Source organism: Oryzias latipes, chromosome 16 (assembly GCF_002234675.1).
Source record: "Oryzias latipes chromosome 16, ASM223467v1".
NCBI classification, from domain to species: Eukaryota; Metazoa; Chordata; class Actinopteri; order Beloniformes; family Adrianichthyidae; genus Oryzias; species Oryzias latipes.
In genome coordinates, this window is record NC_019874.2 from 29293695 (window position 1) to 29315819 (window position 22125).

At 42.3% G+C, this 22125-nt stretch overlaps 1 protein-coding gene across 1 annotated transcript; it reads left to right on the forward strand.

The window, feature by feature from the left end:
* The first annotated feature begins 743 nt into the window (after positions 1–743).
* LOC101174296 (nuclear receptor subfamily 2 group F member 5) lies at positions 744–21892 on the forward strand. The gene is made up of 4 exons (XM_023964369.1): positions 744–1761; positions 13276–13556; positions 14638–14884; positions 19866–21892. Exons 1-4 carry the CDS (start codon positions 1395–1397, stop codon positions 20183–20185), a joined length of 1215 nt encoding a protein of 404 aa, XP_023820137.1. The 5' UTR covers positions 744–1394; the 3' UTR covers positions 20186–21892.
* The last annotated feature ends 233 nt before the right edge of the window (positions 21893–22125 follow it).

Here is a 22125-nt window from a genome sequence, read left to right on the forward strand (position 1 = left end):
GTTGAGGGGTAATTTATTTTAATCTGTTTTGAAGAATGAATTATTAAATAGTAAAAATATGCTTAATAGAGAAATTACTGAGTAAAATATTGTTAAAATATAAATATGGCTCACATATTTTTAAAGAAAAAAGGCAAAACAGCGTTTTATATTTGTGTGCCACTCACAACGATGACGTGTAAAATGTTGACCTTCTAAAGTGCCGAGTTTTGAGTGAATTTGAATGCATTAAAATAACTTAAAACTTTATACTTTTTGTTCATGACATAAAAGTTTTTTTAAAGTATTAATTTCTGTACATTTCAGTTAAATAGATTCTCATTTAAAATGCCCAATAGGTTCCAAAGCTTACGATGCAGTTTGCACGTCGGCGGGCTGCAAGTTCGCGCGCTAAGCTAAAAGTTTTGCGCAAAAATTAAATGTTAAAGCCATGACAAGTTTAAAAGGTTATCGAGTATTTTTATGATCCTCAAAAGCCTTTCCAGAGCTGAGAAGCCTAAGAAACCCGCACGAGAGCGCACGGTCCGAATCGAACCTGTCAGTCAAATAGATCCTGGGTCCAATCACGAAGCTCCTTGTGCTTTTTCCCAGACTTCGCTTGCCAATAGCGACGGGCTCTTTTCGTCGCCCTCCTCGCCGTGACGGGAGGGGAGGAGACCTTATTTGGCTTTTCTGACCTTATATGGAGCGCGCGCAGGGGCGGGCGTCCGCGCGAGGATCTCCTGCTGGTGACACTTTCCCCCAATTTGAAGCTTTGGCTGTCAGTCCGGACGCATGGTGAAGGGTGAGAAGCGGCTCTGAGCGCGGATCTCTGCGCGGAGGACGTTTGCGTCAAGAACCAGAGCGCTTCTTCTGTAAGTCGTGGCAGCGGCGAGCGCAGATAGAAGCGTAGCCGGGACTTCCCTCTGCGCGCCACCAAGATCCTATTTGGACTAAATCGTTTAATTTACTAAGTGAGAGCAGTCAGTTCTGACTGATTTATGATAAATCAGAGCAAATCCAAAAGCAGAATCACTAGTTGAATAACTAGCGAGAGTCAAGTACCTGTCCTCCCTTTGGCTGCATGTTTGAAGAAGGAAGCAAAGTTTGGACTTGTTTAAGTGACTTTCTGGAGTTTTCCCTCCGAAGAGCATCGTGTTTATGGATCTGTGCGCACCGAGGAGACCCGGGACTTGTAGGCTGCGCTTTCACCCTTTGATCATGATGATATTCTGATAAATGCCTTCAGACAGAATTCTGCCGCGCTGAAGAAGAGAAAAGTTGGTCACACAATTTGTGCGTAAAGAAAGACTGAACTGGAAAAGTAGGAGTCTACTTTTTTCCTTTTTTTTTAGACTGCGCTTCCTCAGACTCCTTCTGTGATTTGAACGAGGACTACGTGTTTGGGGGATAGCATGGCAATGGTAGTAAACCAGTGGCCAGAGAACATTACTGCAGATCCTGGCTCCCAGCTCCAGATGTGCGGTCAGGAGCCCGGAGGGGGACCGGGGACCCCCAACGGTTCTACCCCGGGAAACGACGCACTTTCCGGGGACAAGATTCCCAACGTGGACTGCATGGTGTGCGGGGACAAATCCAGCGGGAAGCATTACGGTCAGTTCACCTGCGAGGGATGCAAAAGCTTCTTCAAACGCTCAGTGAGGCGGAACCTCACCTACACCTGCCGGGGGAACCGAGACTGTCCCATCGACCAGCACCACCGGAACCAGTGTCAGTACTGCAGGCTGAAGAAGTGCCTGAAAGTTGGCATGAGAAGAGAAGGTAAGCTCCGCTTTCCTGATCCATGGAGAGAGGTGTTTAGGACGCGCGTTTCTGCGTAAAGCTGCGCGTAAAAGCTGCAAGGCAATGCTTTAACCACAACTGGACCCACACTAGTCCAACCACTCACACCCAGAGGAGTTGTTGCACGCGCTGCTCCATTAAAATCATTACTTTGTCCATATCTTTACAAGTTGCGTTATGGCTAACTTACGCATAAAAACGCGTTTTTTTCTGTTTGGCACAAAGAAAATAAGCACAACTTTGTGAAGTAAGTAAACATGACAACGAGGAGAAGTGAAGTCATTTATGGCGCGCACACCGTCAGTCATCGGAATAGAATCAATTCCCACCTGCGGCACTACAGCGCTTCTTCCACATTCATTCTCCAAATCCCAACAATTCACCCGCGCGCTCTGACTACCTCCCCCCGCCCCCTTTGTCTCTCTGCGGTAATTATGCTGTTTGTTCACCGACACCCCGAGCCGCTATAAGAGGATGCCGCTACATTTGTTGCATTGTGTTGCATTAGGAACGGGTCAGTTGACGCCAAAGAGGTTGAGTGGAAACGTGTTGGTGCAGAGAAGCGCTTCTCATATTAATTATGATTAAGCTGCGGCACCCCGTCCACGAGGCATGCGCCGGCGCAGACTTCATTTCGTTAACCAAACGGGACCTCTGCTAATTGCTGCGTCTGCGGTGGCGCAGACTGCCTCCGTTGTTGGCAGCTTTACTCTTTGCGAGGTATTGTCTGTCCCAGGAAAGCATGAAATGTGGATTTAACCTTTGAAATAAACCTGAGACTCTTAGGGCTAAAATAAAACGCAATCAGCTCTTTTAGTGCGCAAAAGGGACTGCGCGTAACTGCGCTAAATTTCTGCACAATCAATGAAGACGTCACCTTTCGCCCCATTTATTCCCCATTGCAAGGACAGAATAAGGTCAGCGACAGCCGGCGTTGCTCAAGGAGACTCGGGCAATAGATGCTGAGGGACAGACACCCCGCCGCTCTTTGTTCCTCACCGAAAGCGGGAATGACGGTAGGAATGCCCGCCCGCCGTCTCAGATCCGAGCGGATCCCTCAAGGCTTCCCGCAAGTGAAACCCTGTGTCTTTGTGGAAGTGCGTGTGTGTGTGGACTGTACACGCGTACAAAAGACCCGTGAGCCACGCAGAGTCAGTCATGCTCCTTTCTGACTGAATGAACCCGAGGAAAGCGCCTGACGCACTCCAGAAACAGAGAAAAAGCAGCCAATCCATCTGATTAAGTCTCATGATGACAGAATCTCTGAGATGTCACTTTCTGCCAGCTGAGGAAGTCAGTTTTCCCTAAACTTTCTTTATTTAAATTTGTATTATGAGAAGAAAAAGTGCCAAGAAAAGTTATTTTGAACCAGATCTCACCAGGTTGGAGCTGTTTTTTCCATTCAAGGAGGCGGACAAATGCTTAGAAATAACTAAACTGTCCAGTGATTGCATGACAAAATCCAAACAGCAAAGTTAAAATGTAAAACACAGATTGATGAATAATACATTTTCCAGTTGAGTTTAATATTCATGAAAATCTGAAACAAAAGAGGAGGTGAAAAATCTGCCGTGACATCTATTTCCTGGAATTGCGAGATTAAAGAGCTCAACAAGTGTCAGGATTGTTGAAGTGCAAGTCCCCAGAGGTCATCCATAAGTCATGTTTTCTGTATTATTCAGCAGGGTCACCTGAGGCTGTCGATGGGGCGCAGTGTTTGTTCTCTGTCATGATCCAGGTGAAATATGCATGTGCAGAAGATCTGAGGGACTCTCATGTGAGCAGAGAGGCTTTTGCTGTAATCATCCTTTAAATTTTCTGTTTTTGGACAGAAAATTACTCTTTGCGCAATTCCTGATAAAACTCCTGTAGGATTTCATCTCAGGCTAAATTAATATTTAGTCACCGGGAAAGTTGTTCCTGAACGTTTCATGAGTGATTCAAAAGTTCTTGGCTTCCGTCTGTTTTCCCCCCCAAAGGGGATGAATGACCCGTTTCTGTGGAGTGCGATATGATTGGCAGCACTTCAGAGCTGGTTCCTGCAGGTATCGAACGACTAAAAGTCACCAGACAGCTACACGTGTTTATCTGTCAGGATGAACAGCGAGCAGAGAGAGTGGACATGACAGGTACCTGTGCACAAGGGAGCGTTTGTATTTGGAAGCCTCTGAGGACAGAAAAAAACAGGAGCTCAAAGTCCCCATGCTAGCAGAAGCAGCGTAAAGTTTCGTGTTGTTTGTGTCACAAATCAGCTGTGTGACACACGCAGACCCGCTCAGTTGGTAGGAATACTGGAGTGTGGCGATAATGTCACACTGAGCATCCTCCGCAGGAAGGCTGCTTCCTCCTCTGACCCACATTACACCCTGATAAAAATCTCACAGCAGCACAAAATATAGGTCAGGCAAAAATAAAGCATTAGCTGTCAACTAACTGAAAAAGTTCAAGCGTGTGGACTGCAGTCCGGTCTGATTCGACTCAAAAGAAACCTCTCTCTTGTCAAGCCACGGACTCTTTGCTGGAATAAGCTGACACTGAACGAAAACAAGATGTCCAAACTCAAATCTCCGGCCTCACACAGATCCCCTCTCTTCGGGCTTCGACTGATTCTCTGCTTACCTGTCAGCATCAGAAGCGAACTGAAAATTAAAACAGTTGCAAACATGCAAAAAGAGTTGGAAAAAAAGCCTCTTCTGTATGTGTTGACAGATCATTTTTGACCTGGTCAAAGCATTTTTCCACCACCAAGAAGAGGAACCCAAACAAAAGCCTGATGTCAGTTGTGATGCTTGCAGCAGTAATGAGGACGACCGCTCTGGGTTGAAGCTTCAATAAGCAAACAGCCGCAAAAGAGCGGGAAAGCAGATACAATTCCTGAGAAAAACTTCAGGAACTTTTGTGCCTCAAAGACATATTTTTGCGTAGTTTATATCCACGGTAAAAGTTTACAAAGAGGAAGTGTCCGTTTTATAGTTTTTGCATCTAATGGGATTTTATCTTGATGCATTTCTGCATTGATTGCAGTGATCAGTAAATATATATTAACAAGCTCCAAGCACACTTGTTCACACCCAACAAAATCCCCACAGTCCCTACTTTTTTTCTTTTATGTTGAACACTACATTAATTTAAAATGCATGGATTGTAAAAAAGAGCAGCTTTTTTGTCTGCTGCTGAATTTTTTTTCATGTTTGGTGTCCCTCCTGCTCTGGTATCTTTATACACTTTTACACATAATCTTTACCAGTTTAATTTAAATAAACCTTTTGAATGTTTTAATGGATGAATTTATTTGTATTTTAGTAGTTGGAAAAAGAGCAGCGTAAAACAGTTACTGGCATCTAGTGGTCAGGTGGAGAAAGTCCGCCATGTTTTGTTTAAATTGACAAAAAAGAAAAGACAAGCTTTCAATCTCAGCTCTTCCTCATTGACTATTGAACATGGCGGTCTTTGCTGACATGAAACACTTTAAATGGAAGAATTTATCGAATTATTCAGGAACTTTCAGAGAGTTGGAGGGGTTCATGCTAACCGGGAGGTGGATAAAGAAATGTTATTTATCTGAGAAACTTTATCATCTTCTCTGCAAAGGTAGTGGGATCGAATAGTCGCCCTGCTTGGTTGTAGCGTGGATGTGTGTGAGCTTAGCTGTGTGGTTTACAGGAGGCTTGGGGAGCTTCTTCTCCTCATCGTCCCCACACCACTCGCTGCTCCTGCTGAGTTTTTGAAAGAAAACAAAGTTCAAATATATTGTTAGGGGAAAAAATCATAAAGGAAAAACGTTTTTCATTAAGAGGATCACTGTTTTATTTATTCTGAAACCTTAATTTTCAAGCCGAGGTTGTAAAAAGTACAAAAACATGCATCTCTTCTGTTTGGAAGTGCTGACCGCTCATAATAACTGAGCACATTTTTACACATTATCAATTAACAGCTGAAAACGAGCTTTTTTCGTTTTAATTCCTGGAAACAAAATACTTTTTTTGTACGGATAAATTATTCTTTTATCAGATGCTTTTATCAGAGCATTTTTTTAAATGAACTTTGAAAAAAGTGTTGGTAAAGTATTTATACCAAACAGAACTATCAATTAACTCAAAACTAAACAATAAAAAAGCATTTTGTCATCATCAGCCGCTGTCACATTCAGGTCTAAGGTCTGTCTTTGTTCTGTCTCCACTCTGCTGTTGTCCATTCACACACCACCCACGAGGGGGGATTATTCCCGTTTCTGTACCCACCTTCAAATAGAACGCCGGCATCCGCGAACCAAAACGTGCTAAGATTTGCCCAGGACGTGTGATTTAATAGTCCAGACATAAAAGTTGTAGTGTTGTGCGTTATTGTGGGTTTCTACATGGGAGCAGCAGTCTGAAGTCAGGATGTTTTCCTAGCAGAAAGGACAGACGGCTGAAGAACAGCAAACTTTAGGAGCAGAACTTCAAAACCGAACCCAGGCAACAACAAAAAAAACCAACAAACTTGGGAAAGTAGCTCAAAAATGCAGATTTACAGCCATCCTAGGATGTGAAGAACCGATCTGACAATTGCATTTCTTTTTCTCTGTATTTACTGTGCGATAAAGTGGCAAAGCCGCACAAACACAGGCATGTAGACGTACCGACTAATCTTTGAAAACGTTTTTATTTGGGTGTTTATGACAGTTTAGACTTTGACACAAATATAAATTAATGATTATTTTATTTGATTTTTTTCTGAGAATCTTTAACGGAGAAGCTGTTTGGTCAATAACTGTTGAAACTTTCCATATTTGATTACAGAAAATATTTACCCCATTGAGTCTCAACCCTTAACCAGCAGAACCCGTTTTACCAGAGCGGCGACGTGCGACCGCGCGGCCATGTGAAAACGACTTTTGAGACTCTTGACGCTGCAGTTTGACCTGCAGGTCAAAGTTCAGGCCCAAAATAAAACTCCAAGTCTTACAGAAATCCTCCTGGTCTTTGAGCCGCACACCATATTTCTTAAGCATTAAATGTCCTTATTTACGTATAAATGTCTTTTTTTTCTTTTGGCATTAAATGCTTATATGGAAAAACAAGATTTATACATTTGAAAGCAACTTATCAAACACTTCAACTGGACAGAGTTGGATCCATAATACAGCAGCGTCGCTGCAGCTCGGTGACCTTTTTGTCCAAATGTTGATAGGCCTTAATTGTATTTAGCTGCTGTAATTCCACTAAGAGTCTGACCCACAGGCTAACCCTCACAAGTCAGGCAGCACTCTCCTGCTGCTGCTTGCCGAAGTGGCATTTAAAAGCTGCACGTTAGCTCTGTTTGAAGCACTTTCTCCTCATTCAGACTCTTTTTGCTCATTTTTTAGGCTTTTTTCCCTGTAATTTCTGCTCAGAATCATAGTTTTTCTTCGCCAATCTCCTAACAAGCGGATTCGTCTGCATCATCTACAGTTGACCAATTAAAATGCAGGAAATGGATTATGGCAGACACCCCGGTGTAATTTATGGTCCCATCCCCCCTCTTCCCTCTCTATCTCTGTATCTCTGACCCGGCTTTCCTTTCTTTTTATCCTCAGGCATCTGTTTCTAATGTCATTTCTGTCTCTCTTGCTCTCTTTCCGCCCTCCCACATGTCAAGAAACCACATCTCTTCCCCTCTCTTCCTTCAGACCTCGGTGCCGTCAGCGCTCTGGCCGTCTTCCCTTCCTGTCCGATCTTCCTTCCCCTCAGCCAGCTGTAGGCGAGGAAAAACAGAGAGCGTTGTGTTTCCGTCAGGAACACTCAAGCGCTCTGCCTCTCAGGGACGAGTGACCCCCACAATGAGGCCTTTTGAAAAGTCAAGTGGATCAAGTCGATTCATCTTTAGGACTAGCCACGGATCGAGCAGATCAAGTCCACGTATCAGACACAAAAGGAGCAGAGGGGCTGATTGAGACGAATTCTAGAGTCCTTAAAGGTCTGAAATGTGGAGAATCGACCCGGTTTCCTTCCTGCCCTCTTTTATCCGGACCAGGAGAAGAGTCAGTGGGTCACAATTTGGATCTAAATAGACTCCAGAAATGAGAAGAGCTGTGACTTTCACAGAGTCTTCCTCGCGGTCCTCCTCAGGAAGTTGTCAGAGCGAGACTTCAGAGGCCCCTTCAGAACGTGTTAATGTTCATTTGACAGTCCCCTCCAGCGGCGTGAGGCATTATGACTAGGATGGGTGATAAAGTCGAACCTCCTCTACTTCCCGAGGCAGCAGAATGCTGCTGCACTGTGGGGCCCCCTCCGGCGTGTTTGAGCAACACTCAAGGTGTCCTTCAGCATTGGTGCACCAGCGGCTGCACTTGGAACAACAATATGCCTTTTAGCTGCCAAGAGGGGTGGGGGGGTCAGGGGCTTCTTCTTTTAGCGAATAAACTACTTCCATCGTCTTTTGATCTATTGTCAAAGCGTTCCTAGTGCTCTTTTAATTATGATTATGCCATTGATAGCCTAAATCATCCAGCCTGTGTTGCTGTCAAAGACTTAGTTCCTGCAGAGCGGAAGGAGTTTGTTAGAAATTCACCTCTGAGTTGAGTTGTGGGCGGGACCAACCCCACCCCCCTTCTCCTCCACCTTGCTGAGAGGTGGGAGCAGAGAGCTGGTGGCCCGCCCAGCGTCACTAAGAAGCCTTTTCACCAACTGTATTTTCTCATCTGCTCCCGATTTACAGCAATTTGAATAAAGAAATACTCCGAAATGCAATTTTAACCTTAATTTTCTTTAAATTTTTTCCTCTTTCATTAGAAAAATTCTACAAGAACATGTTAAAAACACCCTTTTTTTATCAGAGAGTCTTTAAACTACATTGTTTAAAGTATTAGGTCACTGCTGCACTCCTTTCTCGACCCTTTTCCCGTAAAAGTAAAAATGACCATAAATGAAGTTTAATGTGAAGGTTACCAAGGCGATTTGGAGCCGCAACATGCAGGAAAATTATCTCAGGCTGTGTCCGAATTCACTCACTACTCCTCGGATAGTGCACAAAACAGGGCGTTTCCGAATCCACAATTCCAAAGTCCAGCATCCTTGAAATTTCCCAGAATACTTTGCATCAACTAGTGTGCATCAATGGTCACTACATTGGTGAATATAAACCACAATGCACTCCATCTGAGTGATTAGTCGTCTGATAAATGGCAGTAACAAGTCGCACAAGGGTGATGATGCACATTTTATTTTTCAAATTTTAGTTCTTAGAAGTCAGCCCAGTTTTCCTGGATTCATAAAAAAAGACTTCAAAAAGTGTTTAGAGTTATCAGACTTTTGGTACTTTGTTGTGTTAATTTGGACACAGCATCCTCTAAAAATGATCTTGTGACAGATCAGGAATAGTGGTCAGACGTTTGAGTCTAAATTTGAGAAGGCAAGTTTTATTTTTTGCAACCTGTTTCTGTCATAATTATTATATTTATTTATATCCTAAAATGTTTATTCTGGAAATATGATGACTTTATTTAGAAAATATGTGGATTTTTCTCAACATTCAATGTTATTCACAAATTTTCAATCATACTGTTTTCTCTGTATATTTGTCATAATTCATAAGTCGTAATTTTAAACCTTTTTGACATTTAAACTCCACATTTTAAACTTTACATTCAATTTCACCCTCCGTTTATGTGTAAAAAGTAACCGTCACAGTTTTACTTTTTCCTCAGTCGCTTAGCTTTAGAAATGAACCTTTTGGAATTTAATACTATTAGAAGCGCTTTCAAGTCAGGATCAACACAATCAGTGTCAAATTAATCTCAGCGATGACGTTTCTTAACATGGGAACACTGGGTCACACAGGTAAACTCAAATGGAAACTGCTTCACTGAAATGTTGGGAAGTTTTTTTTTAAAAAGGAAAAAGTTTCCATTGTGTGAGCCTGAAGTCATTGTTCTTTGAACCTGAATTGTGTTGCATAAACACACTAAAATTTGCTTTAAAAACTTCCATTAACCACAGGTGGAAAACTGTTTTGGGATTTTAAGGCTAAAAAAAAAGTTCTGCTCCATAATCTCTTTTTAAGAATAAACATGTAATACAATCATCGTTTTAAAAATAGTCTAACTCCTAACAGAGTTTTATTGGATAATATCTCTTGTTTTTACCAAATTCAGGACCAACAGAAACCACATCTGAGCGGTCGGTTTGTGTGAAAACGGACCTGGAGCTCTGCTTCTCAAAAGCTTGTTTTGTTTTTTTAAGTCTGCAAAACATGACATCCGGCTCCTCCGACAAGGACGAGGAATGTCTGTTGTGCAAGGCGGTTTTTTTGACGGGCAACTCCTTTTCATAGCTCAGCGTGACGGGTCCACGCTGTTTGTGGAAGGAGACCACATTCTTTTCCGGGAACACGGGTTGACACAAGTTCAGAAGCAGTGCTTTGAGGTCAGCACACCTTTGGTGCTGCGGTATTTCCCGGGCCAGAACTGAAGGCATTTTTATAATGCTCCGGAGTGGTTTGACCTCTCCTCGCGCTGCGTCACGGTGCATTTGCGCTGCACAGCTGCTGCGTGTGAGCCGACAGGTGACACGCAGTTGAAAAGCATTTTCCAAACTCCTCCTTTATTTTTTAACCCCTCCACCAGTCTCTTTATGTAAAGGTCAGGGGAACCACATGCAGCTGACCTTATCTCACCGTTTTAGCCTCTTCCATAGTTTTTCTTTGCATCTCCCCCCATACTCGCCGGCTGTAACAGTAGATGGAGTTATGGCGACGGCTGAACAGGTGTTTTCCAAATGGGCCTTCGGGCACCGAAATCATCATCACTCCTCGCCCGTGGGGGGTGGGGTGTCAGAGCTTGGCCTCTCTGTGCCCTTTTAGCCTCCGGCTCCGCCATTTTTCCAATACAGGGGGCTGCCGGGGTTTGGAGTGTGTGTGTGTGTGTGTGTGTGTGTGTGGGGGGGGGGGGGGGTGTTACATGCATTCATGTGCGGGATGCATAACATGTGTAGGTGTGAAGAAGTGTTATACCTTTACCAGCTGCTGCCTGTCATTACTCATTGATGCGCAGCGGCGGTGGAGAATGGCCACTTTCCACCACTCCACGGCAAACATGAGCACTGACACGTTCAAGAGTCGCCGGGACGTTGCACTATGTGCTTTTCCTTCTGCCCCTTGCACCCTTTCAGCAGCCATCCATCCAAGATATTTTACACGCCCAATTTCTCCTCTCTCCTCGTATTCTCTCCCCTCAGTTACTCCTGCAGGCCTTTTAGGAGTCTCTTCATTTTTTTGCACATAAAGCTTGCATGGCCCCCTCCACATGTTCCTGCATTGTACGTCATTTAAAATTTAACAACAACCCAACAAGTTTGAGCCACTCTGAGCAGGGAAACAGTTACTGACCTCTAGTGGCCAAGTTGGAAACATCAGCCTCCTTAAAGGAGCGTTGTTTAAAAATTACAAAATATAATACTTTGTCTTATTTGGCTTTAGGAATATCTAAAAAAGTAAAAAGTTTCAGGGGCTAGAGGGTAAAATGGGTAGGTAGAGCCTTACCCAGCCAGTGTCTTGTTATTAAATCACATTGTTTTGTTGTTGTTATGGGATGAAATCACACACTTTTATCGGTTTTGCATTAACTAAACACAAGTCTCATAGTTAAAACAACAACTGTCAAATGCCTTTTGGGCCAGAAGTGGGCCAAAGGTTCTGGAGCTGGATTTAACTGACATGCATCTTTTTGACTTCCAGATTGAAGCTCCTTTTAAATGAAAGTAACCAGAACCAGAAGCGGTTCATCACGCCCAGTTCAAGACTCACTCTGAATAAAATGGTTTTCTTGATGTTTTTAACATGTTCTTGTTGATGATGGAGGACACATATTAAGAAAATTATTCTTAAAATTGCATTTTTTAGTATTTCTTTATACAAATTATTATGAATCAGGAGCAGACAATAAAATGCATTTGAAAAAAAAACCACAGTCTGCAGATCACAAGCTTTCTTCTCTGCTCCATTCTGATGCATCCACTTGCAGACAAATAGATCCATGAACGTCTCTGTTTTCCTCGTTGGAGCTGGAATCTGGCTCCAACGGTAATGCTAAAGTCGTGTCACACAGCCACTACATACATTTTGTGGATTTTCCACTTGTGAAATGTCTGTCTTTTATAAGACACGCGTGACAAACGTAACTCGTGAGTGTTTTCTTGCATTCGTCGATGTGCACAAATGACCGACGGGTCTTTAGGTCGATTGAGAATGACGCAGTTTATGCACATTTAATTGAGTTTATTCGCAATTATTACATGAAACTTTTGCAATTGTGCATGATTTTTGCGAGATGCATACGCATATTTGTGGCTTTTCACATCCGTTCCACGTCTGACGGACTTTTCACGCAAGCACCACCAATGTATAACTTTTATATTGTGCATACGGCGGACATATCACATTCAAATGACGTAATTGATGCACAAATCTCTAATGAATTGCACAGAAATAGTCCAATAATCACGCACGGTTCATGTTCCGTGGTTCATTAGTGATACGTCGGTGAAAGTTCCACATAAAGACCTAAACTTTTCTCACTTTTTCATCCGTAAAATATACGCAAAATGTACGTAGTGGTTGTGTGACACGGTATTTAGCTTGAGGTTGTAAGGCGCTGTAAGCTAGTGAGAGCTCTCAGTTATAAGGGATGGGAAAGGGGGCTGAGTTACTCCACGCCAACAGTCCCGCCCACAACTCAGAGATGAATTTCTAATGAACTCCTGTTGCACTGCAGAAACTATGTCCTAACCACACAGGCTTTCTGATCTGGGCTAAAAATGGCATAATCATGATTCAAAGAACACCGCAAACGCTGTGAAAATAGATCAAATTTCAGAATGGGTCTCTAGGTTTTCAACAAAAGTAAAATTAAAAAAATTTTCTTCCATTTTTATTGTGTTATCTAACTTTTTTATGGCAACATAAAGTGGGGGATGCGCTTAATTTTTTTTTACAGATGTTTTAAATGAATAAAAAGCTCAAATGTGACTTTGGGATAACTTGTCACATCAGCAGAAAGCCTGAATTCTCCCCGAGTTTGTGACTGTTGGAAAGTCGTCACTGCCGTCTGTACGTCACATTTCCTGAAGCAGAAATTCCCAGAAATGGGAACAATTTTGGGCTCTACCTCAGCGAGTTTTGAACTTTGGTGACAAATTGCAGACAGAGTTCAAGAGGGAACGGTAAAAATGTGTTTTTAAATGAGTCATGTGTCTCTTGAACTCCAGAATCATTTAGATGCCATTTTTTGCTCTAGAATGTTGAAAGTGTCTCAAAGCTGTTTTAAATTGTTGAGTCCGCTGCTATAGGTCAGAAAGTACAGAACGTTTGGCTATCTTGAAACTAAATTGTGACTTTTTGGCGTCAAAACTGACCTTTCTGGTTTTCATGTGTCACAATATTTACTTTAAAAAAAACAAACGGAAGCAGCTATTTTAAGATTTACCTTCTATTTGGAAAAATGTTGGTAAAAAGATGTTCTTTGTCTTGTTTTCTAAGCTGTGCAGCGAGGACGTACTTCGAACTCCCAGAGCAGCCCGGGCCAGTACCTGACCAACGGCACTGACCCGTATAACGGACAGCCGTACCTGTCCGGCTTCATCTCCTTGCTGCTGCGCGCCGAGCCCTACCCCACGTCTCGCTACGGGGCTCAGTGCATGCAGGGAAACAACCTGATGGGCATCGAGAACATCTGCGAGCTGGCAGCCCGGCTTCTGTTCAGCGCAGTCGAGTGGGCAAAGAACATCCCCTTCTTCCCTGACCTGCAGCTTATGGACCAGGTGAGTGATGACAAGAGCAAAGACACTCTGCTCCACCGGCTTCTCTTTTGTCCTGGTATTCCCAGTACGGTAATCCCATCTATTTGGTTTGTAGATACACTTATAAACAGACACTTGTAAATCTTAAATTGATATGTCTATCAATTTAAATGACGCATGATCATTTGGTTAATTTTTCACAAGCTATGGATTAATACTTGCTTAGTTTTTTTTGCATCAAATATTAAAGTTTTTTTTGTACACACTACTAAATAATGAGGTAGTTGCTTCTTCAAAAGATCATGGATGTTCATAGATGTTGGGGTCTACAACCTTCAACACTCAAAGAACCATTTTGGTTCAAATTCTGACTGACTACAATCCAGAAGGAGCCACAAAGTATTACTTCGCCCTTTAGAAAAATAGGACACTGATTTTAATCTACATCATTGTTACTATTATGATAAACATAAGTGAACTACTGGGCTTTTTTAGGGGGGGGGACATAAACACAAAAAGAAACTACCTTTTTTATTCAAAATATGAAATAGTTTGCTACTTTTGAAAGAGGTTCACATGACTTCCTTTCAAAATAAAAGACATCCTGTGTCCCGTATAGGATCATCTCAATGCCGCAAATGTAGTAGTAGGTAATGTAATGTGAGCAGTTGTTAAAAAAACAAAACAAAAAAAACCTGATTATTTTACCATTTGTGGTGCACATCAGCCAAAAGTTTATAAATCTAAATAACTAAAATTAAATCAGAGCTAATTAAGTGCCTTTTATTGTATTTTTCGACTAAAAAATCCTTGATTTTGTTCTAAAATAGCACAACTGCCTTATAATCTGGTGCTCCTTAATTTTGGTTGTGCTCACTGGCCTCCTTCTTTGGTAAACAGCGCACGAATGGACGGGTTAAAGAGCCACATGTGGCTCCAGAGCCACATGTGGCTCTGGAGCCACAAGTTGCAGACCCCTGGTTTAAAAGCTTCAGATTAAGTTTTAACAAATTTCACCAACAGGAAGGTGTATTAATTCTCTCATTTCTCAGTGGTTTTAAGAGGTTTTAAAGGATTTTTTTTATGTCTGCTATCACCAAAGGTGGCGCTGCTTCGCATGTCGTGGAGCGAGCTCTTTGTTCTCAACGCCGCCCAATGCTCCATGCCGCTACACGTGGCGCCTTTGTTGGCAGCCGCGGGCCTGCACGCCTCGCCCATGTCTGCAGAGCGCGTTGTGGCCTTCATGGACCACATCCGGGTCTTCCAGGAGCAGGTGGAGAAGCTGAAGGCCCTGCAGGTCGACACGGCTGAGTATTCCTGCCTCAAGTCCATCGTGCTCTTCACATCCGGTGAGTCTAACGGAAGGACTGACTGTCGTTTTGGCTTTATTCGCCCATTTTGAAAGATTAATAATGATTAATAATGGAAGAAAAAAACAAAACAGCACTATATAAAGTCCAGATAAGCTAAAATGAATTTAAACATTACATTCAGCAGCATTTCCTGTCTATTTAAACTGAAAGATTCTAAGAGCAAAAACATCACCTCTGGGCTGTGAGCTTGGACAGAAAAGGAGGAATTAGTTAAGAGTTAATCCGACTTCAAGGCACAAGCTAATTCTAATAATTGGTTAATTCGTGTTAGCAGGGAGGGGGGGGGGCAATCACAGGTGAACATTTAATCAACTAATGTAGAACTGGATAAACAGCCAATAAGGGGGATTTCCTGTGCGTTCTTAGCTTCTCCCATCTCATCGCTGTGTATTATCTTTGCTTCACAGCCGATTATTTATTTATATCGAATACAATTAAACTCCAACTCTTCCTTTGAGCAAAGCGAGCAAGAAACGGAAAATCTGTTCCACAGTCTGAATAGAAGCTGTAAATCTTCCCCCTTAATCCAGAACCTTTGCTCTGACCGGGAGGTGACCCCGACTGCGGCAGTTGATGCCATCTCTTTGGCTGAATATGTAAATGGTGCCGCTCCAGCCACACTGGAAGTCAAGCTCTCTGACTGCAACTTGATCCCTCGGTTTACAAGCGACTGTTTAACCTTTGGGTTGCTGGTTCCTAACCCAGTTTGTAAACTCCTTTTTTTTTAATGATGCTGCTTTTTTTCAACTATTTAATGAATAATTAGTGGAAAAAAATTTCTGCTTTAGGTTTATTTAGGATTATTTAATTTTGTACTGACATGCAAAATGTCAGCGTATTTTTTTAAATATTTTACTTATTATTTTTACGTTTAATCGTATAAACAAAACCAAGAATCTAAAACAAAAGCTATAGAAACGCGATAATGTACAACATCCCATAAAGAAACATGACACACATTCATATTTAACAATAAACAATAGACAAAGCATACATTTCCCGACATCCTTTTAGTCCTATATCTTGTTTTTAGCTGAATACAATTTATTTAAACGAGGTCAGTATTTCATTTAGTCTTTTATTATATAACGAACGCGGTTTAACGTTGTTTAGGATTAATATTTACAACAGTCCAACATTGAGATTTTTGAACAGATTTAGCTTCTTTTTGCTTTCGCTCACAATTTCATCCATTGAAAATTTTAGTGTTAAGTTTTTCACCATTCAGCTCAATTTTTTAGCATTTATTATTGATTTGGTCTATCTAGAGTCTAATTCATCGTTGCATGTTTCATGAAGATTTTTTCCTTTTTACTTTTATGATGGACACTATTGGATTTGATTTAACATTGTTTAACATTTTCTATGGTTTGTAATATTTTAAATGAATTTTCCTTCACTTCTATGTTTAGGAAGTCTTTTAATCTTTGTTCAAGGCTGCTAAGACTCATTTTTCAGCTTCTATGCGACTTTCCTTTTATTGCAAATTTAAGATTTAGGCATTTTTGGAGGATTCTAGCATTTATTTGGCACCAACAGACTTTGCTTTGGCTGTCATCCACCTTTTAACACTAATTTAGCTTTTGACAACTTTGTTTATTTTGTTTTTTAGTTCATTCAAATACTGGAAAGCAAGGAAAAATGTTTTTTTTTTCTGTTTTCAGCTTTAACCTGACCAGCTACAGAAAGCTAAAACCTTAAATCTTTCAGCATCACTCAAAGGTTTTTAAGAAAAATAAATGTTTAACATTTTACTTAAGTTTGTTTACCTGTATTTTTGTTTTATTTGATTAATATTGCTGAAAACACTTGAAACAAAACATTAGCATTAGCCTGCAGGTCTGTTTTTCTGCAGTATTTTCATCATATGAATTCATTTTTTGCTTCCACTGATTCCAAACTGCGACTATCACATGGCGATAAGTCTGTTTCGCTTAGCTACAGGCTAGGTTAATACTTTTGTTGTGACAAACCCTGAAATATCCTTTGTTTTGCTTACACATAAACCTGGTTGAGGTTTATCCCAGCAGTCACTGGGCTCCTGCATTAGCCAAAATAATGTCACATCTGGGATCTTTCAGTGAGAGATCATGCCTTGTGACCCAGCGGAAGAAGCAAACACTAGGGTGTCACCATTTCTGTTGTTATTTAATTGCTTTTCCACTCTTTCCTGCCTTTGTGCAGCTTGTCAGATGTGCTCTGCATGCACGCAGCGTTTCCCACAAACCTCCAGCACATGTGCGAGGGATCCACCTCTGTCCGCTCGTTCCTGCTTTCATCAGCCGTCTCTCCTTCACGATCGCATCCATTATTGAAACCAGTCGTTCACCCCTCCTCCCAGTGTTCCCCAAACCCCAAACTCCAAACCGAGTCCAAGCCCCAGGACCCCTGCCTTCACCGCAGGAGCTGAATTATGTATGGTGCATTTCAGTGAGAAGGAGGATTCTCCGTGACCTACATAACCCCTGTAGCCCTGAGCATCTCATGCAACATCTGCGCACATGCACACACATTGATAAAAAGAGGCTCATCATGTCAGAACACACAGAATCTACTGGGAGGCTTAGAAAATGTGACTACAGCAGAAATGCACAGAAGCAGACAGACCTGCTAATGAGCGTGACTCTTTCAGACCTGGTAGGATGACCTAACACACTCAGACAAAACGCAATCACCTCCCTCGGAGTCTCCTCCCTTCTTTCCTCCCCCCATGAAGCCCAGGCCCATCAAGCCACATCAGATAGCGGGCCTTTCCCCTGATCTCTCGCCCCCTCTGGCCCGGTGTGTGCCCAAGGATCAGACAAAAGATCATGGCGCTTGGCTTGGAAGGGCGCCTGCAGAGCTGTCGCTTCGGCACGCGAAGTGGTCGCGGTTGCACAGACAGCTCCGTTAATCCCGACTGGGCAGTGGCTGTCTTGTCACGCAGAAGCTAAAATGGTAGACCGACAAAATCGCAGTCCAGCTGCCCCCTGCAGAGGGGGGGGGATATAGCCAAAATGGGAGCAATTATTCACACAGAATGAGGAGGAGAGGGGCCGCTGTGGGGAAGGGAGGGATTGGCACGCTAAATTAGAATACTGAGTTTACTTACATTTTTCTGTGAGTGGGACTGAGGCCCAGCAGGGCAGGGTTTAACCGGGGGACAGATCAAAGTGTGCAATGACAAAGAAAAACGATGATGTAAGATGGTGGGTTTAAACTCACAGGTCAGTGCAGTCAGAAAGAAAAAGCTTGGGAATAAATTGCCAGCATGGAGTACCTGCCTCACAAGCGTGGGTTCAGTCCGGGGGCAGACTCGTGGAGCGGTGAACATGCAGCACATTGCAGAGACCAGCAAGATGGGTCTTTGTTTAGAGTTCACACATTTCCGAAATCCCAGAGCGCACTACTCTACACACGGGGTGTGAAAAGTATCACGCACAGTGTTACACACTTTTCAGTTGTGTAAAGGGTCTGGGAAAGCCTGAACATGACCTGCATATGAGTGGAAGCGAAGGCAGCAAATTAGGCAGTAGAGGACGAGAAAAAGAGGAAAAGCACATCTACACCCCATCCAGATGCTTGAAACGTGTCGGTTCATTGAGCATTTGCCCTCTTTGGTCAATGTTTTGTGTTTGAAATGTGTGCATTTTGTTTTGCATTTCAAACTTTGTGTACTATGAACTGTCATTTTATTGTGAGTCTGTATGTCTGCATGTGTCTGTCTGTTACGTGATACTATAAATCAAACCGTTTTTCTTTTTATTTGTTTTGCTTTGGGGTCTGTGCTTGTATGTATATGGAATAGTAAAACCCCCTCGAAAACGACAAGTTTCATCTCCAATCCCCCTTTAACCTCTTAAGACCTGAGCTCTACCTTTTTTATTTTATTTTGTAGTCACAGGCCCTAGGTTATAAGAATTAACTACAGTGATGTCCTCAAATGCGGATGCCAAGTCTCAAGAGGTTAAATCTGACCGTTTAAATAAATTCTGGGGTGGGGCGTGAGGTGCAATCCACAGACGGGTTAGATTGTTCCTTAAAACCTTGGTTTATATATTGTTTCTATTGGTTCTTCTCAGTCTGAGAATCACCATGTCCCGTGGGGTTCCTCGGGGATCCGTTCTTGGACTACTGCTATTCAACCTTTACATGAGACTTCCTAAATCATGCTTTTGCATACTGTGCTGTGTCATAGTTATAGAGACAACAATCAATTTTACTTTACTTTTGTTACACAAAAAAGAAACAAAAGTGTTTTTTTTTAAAAGAGAGGAAAGGAGAAAGTTACTGAATAGCTTAGCTTTACAGCAATTAAGATAAAAAGACAAGTTAGATATCTTGGTGTCATTGTTGATTCAGATCTGATTCAGATCAAAACAAAAGCAGTTATTTACCCCTTAGCCTTATTCAGTATTTATCTACCACACACTGTTCTTTCCTCATACCTTTTTAGGAAACAATTATCAAAAAGTGATTCTTTAACACTGGAGCTTTATTTTAGCAAGATATCTACAGTAGTAAAGGGTTAATTAGATCGCCCACATAAAAAAACACATTCATTGGACTATTTGTACCACAATAGAATGGGTCCGAAAACATTAATTGCAAATCCAATATCTTGATTTTACTTTCATAGTGTGCACTGAAAAGGGAGCCGGTTTAGCTCGTGCTGGTTTGCGGCGCCTTCCGCCCGTGAAACCAGGGTTCGACTCCGGGCTGCTCCCTGTTCCCTTCTCTACTTCTGTGCCGGTCCCAAGCCCGATTGCTTTGAGAGGGTTGCGACAGGAAGGGCATCCGGCGTAAAACATTGCCAAGTTTACCATGCGACTCGTTCGCTGTGGCGACCCCTGATGGGAAAAGCCAAAAGAGAAACAAGTGTGCACTGAAAAAATATCTGCAGAAAAGCTTTGTCATGTTTGATTTGTTTAGGTGACTGAGAAATGTTAAAGTGTCCCACCTTTTTTTTTTTTTTTAGATGCCATGGGGTTGTCAGATGTCGCCCACGTTGAAAGCATCCAGGAAAAGTCCCAGTGCGCCTTGGAGGAGTACGTACGGAACCAGTATCCCAGCCAGCCCAACCGCTTTGGACGCCTCCTCCTCCGCCTGCCATCACTACGCATAGTCTCCTCTCCGGTCATTGAGCAGCTGTTTTTTGTGCGCTTGGTGGGGAAGACCCCCATCGAGACATTGCTCCGTGACATGCTGCTGTCTGGCTCCAGCTACAACTGGCCCTACATGCCTGCAGTGCAGCGGGAACGACCTCTCTCCCTCCACTACAATGAGAACGGGCCCTGAGGGCTGGGAAATGTCCATAAACCCTTCTCACCTTCTCTGTCATTGTCTCCAGTCCATGTCCTCAGCTGTCCCGGTGGAAGGCTCTCCCTCACTGTTTCACTCCAAGGACACAAAACGTCTAGGTTAAAAACAAAAAGCCAGCCAAATCCTCCTTTGTTGCCGATCCAGAGACTTGGTGGCCTGTCGAAGCTCCAGAGTTAATGGTCTACATTTGAGTTGGACCCCTTCACATGTAGGTCTGTTGGACTTGCTTCAGACCCTAAAACTGTGCGCTTGCTGAAAACGTTGCTCGGTGCTGCAATTGCTTGATCAGTGCTTGGTGAGAACTTATCAAGGGCTGCCACAGCAGGACTCCACTGACAAGAGCACCAGTTTTTCAAAGTCAAACAAGAAGCCATTAAAAAACAAAACAAAACGATGAAATAAAGAAACAAGCGCCAAAATGTCTCTGGACTTTTTGGAGGACATGTTTTATTGTGTGTGTTTGTATGAGCACTGTTTATATGGAGAGAAAACTCAAGATTGTGTCCATATGTACAGTTTATCGTTGATTCATAGACATCTAAGGCATTGTAGGGTTCAGTGGAAAAACACTCAGGTTTAGAGGGGAAGGGGGGGGGGGGGGGTTTAGACCAAAAGATAAATATCAGAAGAAGACAACCTCATCTTAATTTTGGACTTATCAGCAGCCTGTGCCAAAGCTGACAAGATTTTGAATTTGTTTGTGGCAGCATTAGAAATGTAATGTCCAGTTTGTTTATGATTTGGCGACATTTCTTTGGGTCCTTGAGTAGAAAGACTAACACAAAACGCACTTGCTTTCTAAAATAGTCAGATTGTACACCTATTCACAAAGGCTAAACCACAGCACCGGTAGATTGGATTTGATTGAAAACATAAGTCTTATGTGTTGAAACACTCGCTCTAATTATCTGAATGATTCTGGGGGAGTCAAGGTTATGATTGTCAAAAATAATGAGCTTTTAAACTTGGGACATGGAATTTGCAGGGGAGGGGGGGGTACAAAAAAGTAGCTGTACTTGCCTTAGAACAAAGATGTTGTCACTGAGCATTTATCTTATGACTGTGCCATAATCTCTTGTTACCTGTTATAACAGGTATTATGTCATGCCAGGAGCGGAACATGAGCTTGCATGATGTTAGGATACAACGCGTACACTGAAACGTAAGGCAGACTGGCGTTTCTTTATGCAATTAGTTAACGAAACTAATTAAAATGCTCTGCTTTTACATAATCAGCACTTGGAGTTTTTCAAACTTCATGGAAATTATTTTCCACGTCCTGGCTATAGTGTTGTCTAGAGAGGAGCCCCCTAAACTCACGTCAATTGAGGTCATTATGAGGATACTGTAGCGTAAAGATTCACTAACCCTTACAACATCAGTCTCAGTTACGACATAATCTTTGTTGTCCTTATGACTGCCTCTTAGAATAGGACTTTTTTTTTTGTTTTTTGGTTATTTTTCCCCTCCTTCTTGGTGTATTGTTTGTGTCACATTTCCAACAAGACTCCATAGCATCAACTTCAAGTATCTGTGTTGGAAAAAGCCATAAAGGACCTGAGGAAGCAGTCCGTTGGTAAAGGAATTCACAAAAGGTTTCTATGAGTTTGATTTGATCCATCCCACTTTTGTTTGAATTTATGGACTCTACGTTAATTAAAAATAAACATTTGTTCACGCAAACCATGTTGTGTTTTACTGTCCAGTAAATTATCTTTGGGCCTTTAAAAATGTATATGACGTTTAACAGTTTGACTCTATATTAAAATCTCTATAAGAACTATTTTAATAATAATCCATTTTTTTAATGGTTTGGACTGATGTATTTTGAGTTTTGCTTTAAAGGTTGGAGGACAGTCTTTACTCTGAATGTCAGGAAGAAGTGACCTCCACTGTTGGGGGGCAGAGCAACTGAA

Coding starts and splice junctions, on each gene's coding strand:
- LOC101174296 (XM_023964369.1), top strand. CDS start 1,395: ATGGCAATGGTAGTAAACCAGTGGCCAGAGAACATTACTGCAGATCCT. Junction 1,762..13,275: donor AGTTGGCATGAGAAGAGAAG/GTAAGCTCCGCT, acceptor TTGTTTTCTAAG/CTGTGCAGCGAGGACGTACT. Junction 14,885..19,865: donor CATCGTGCTCTTCACATCCG/GTGAGTCTAACG, acceptor TTTTTTTTTTAG/ATGCCATGGGGTTGTCAGAT.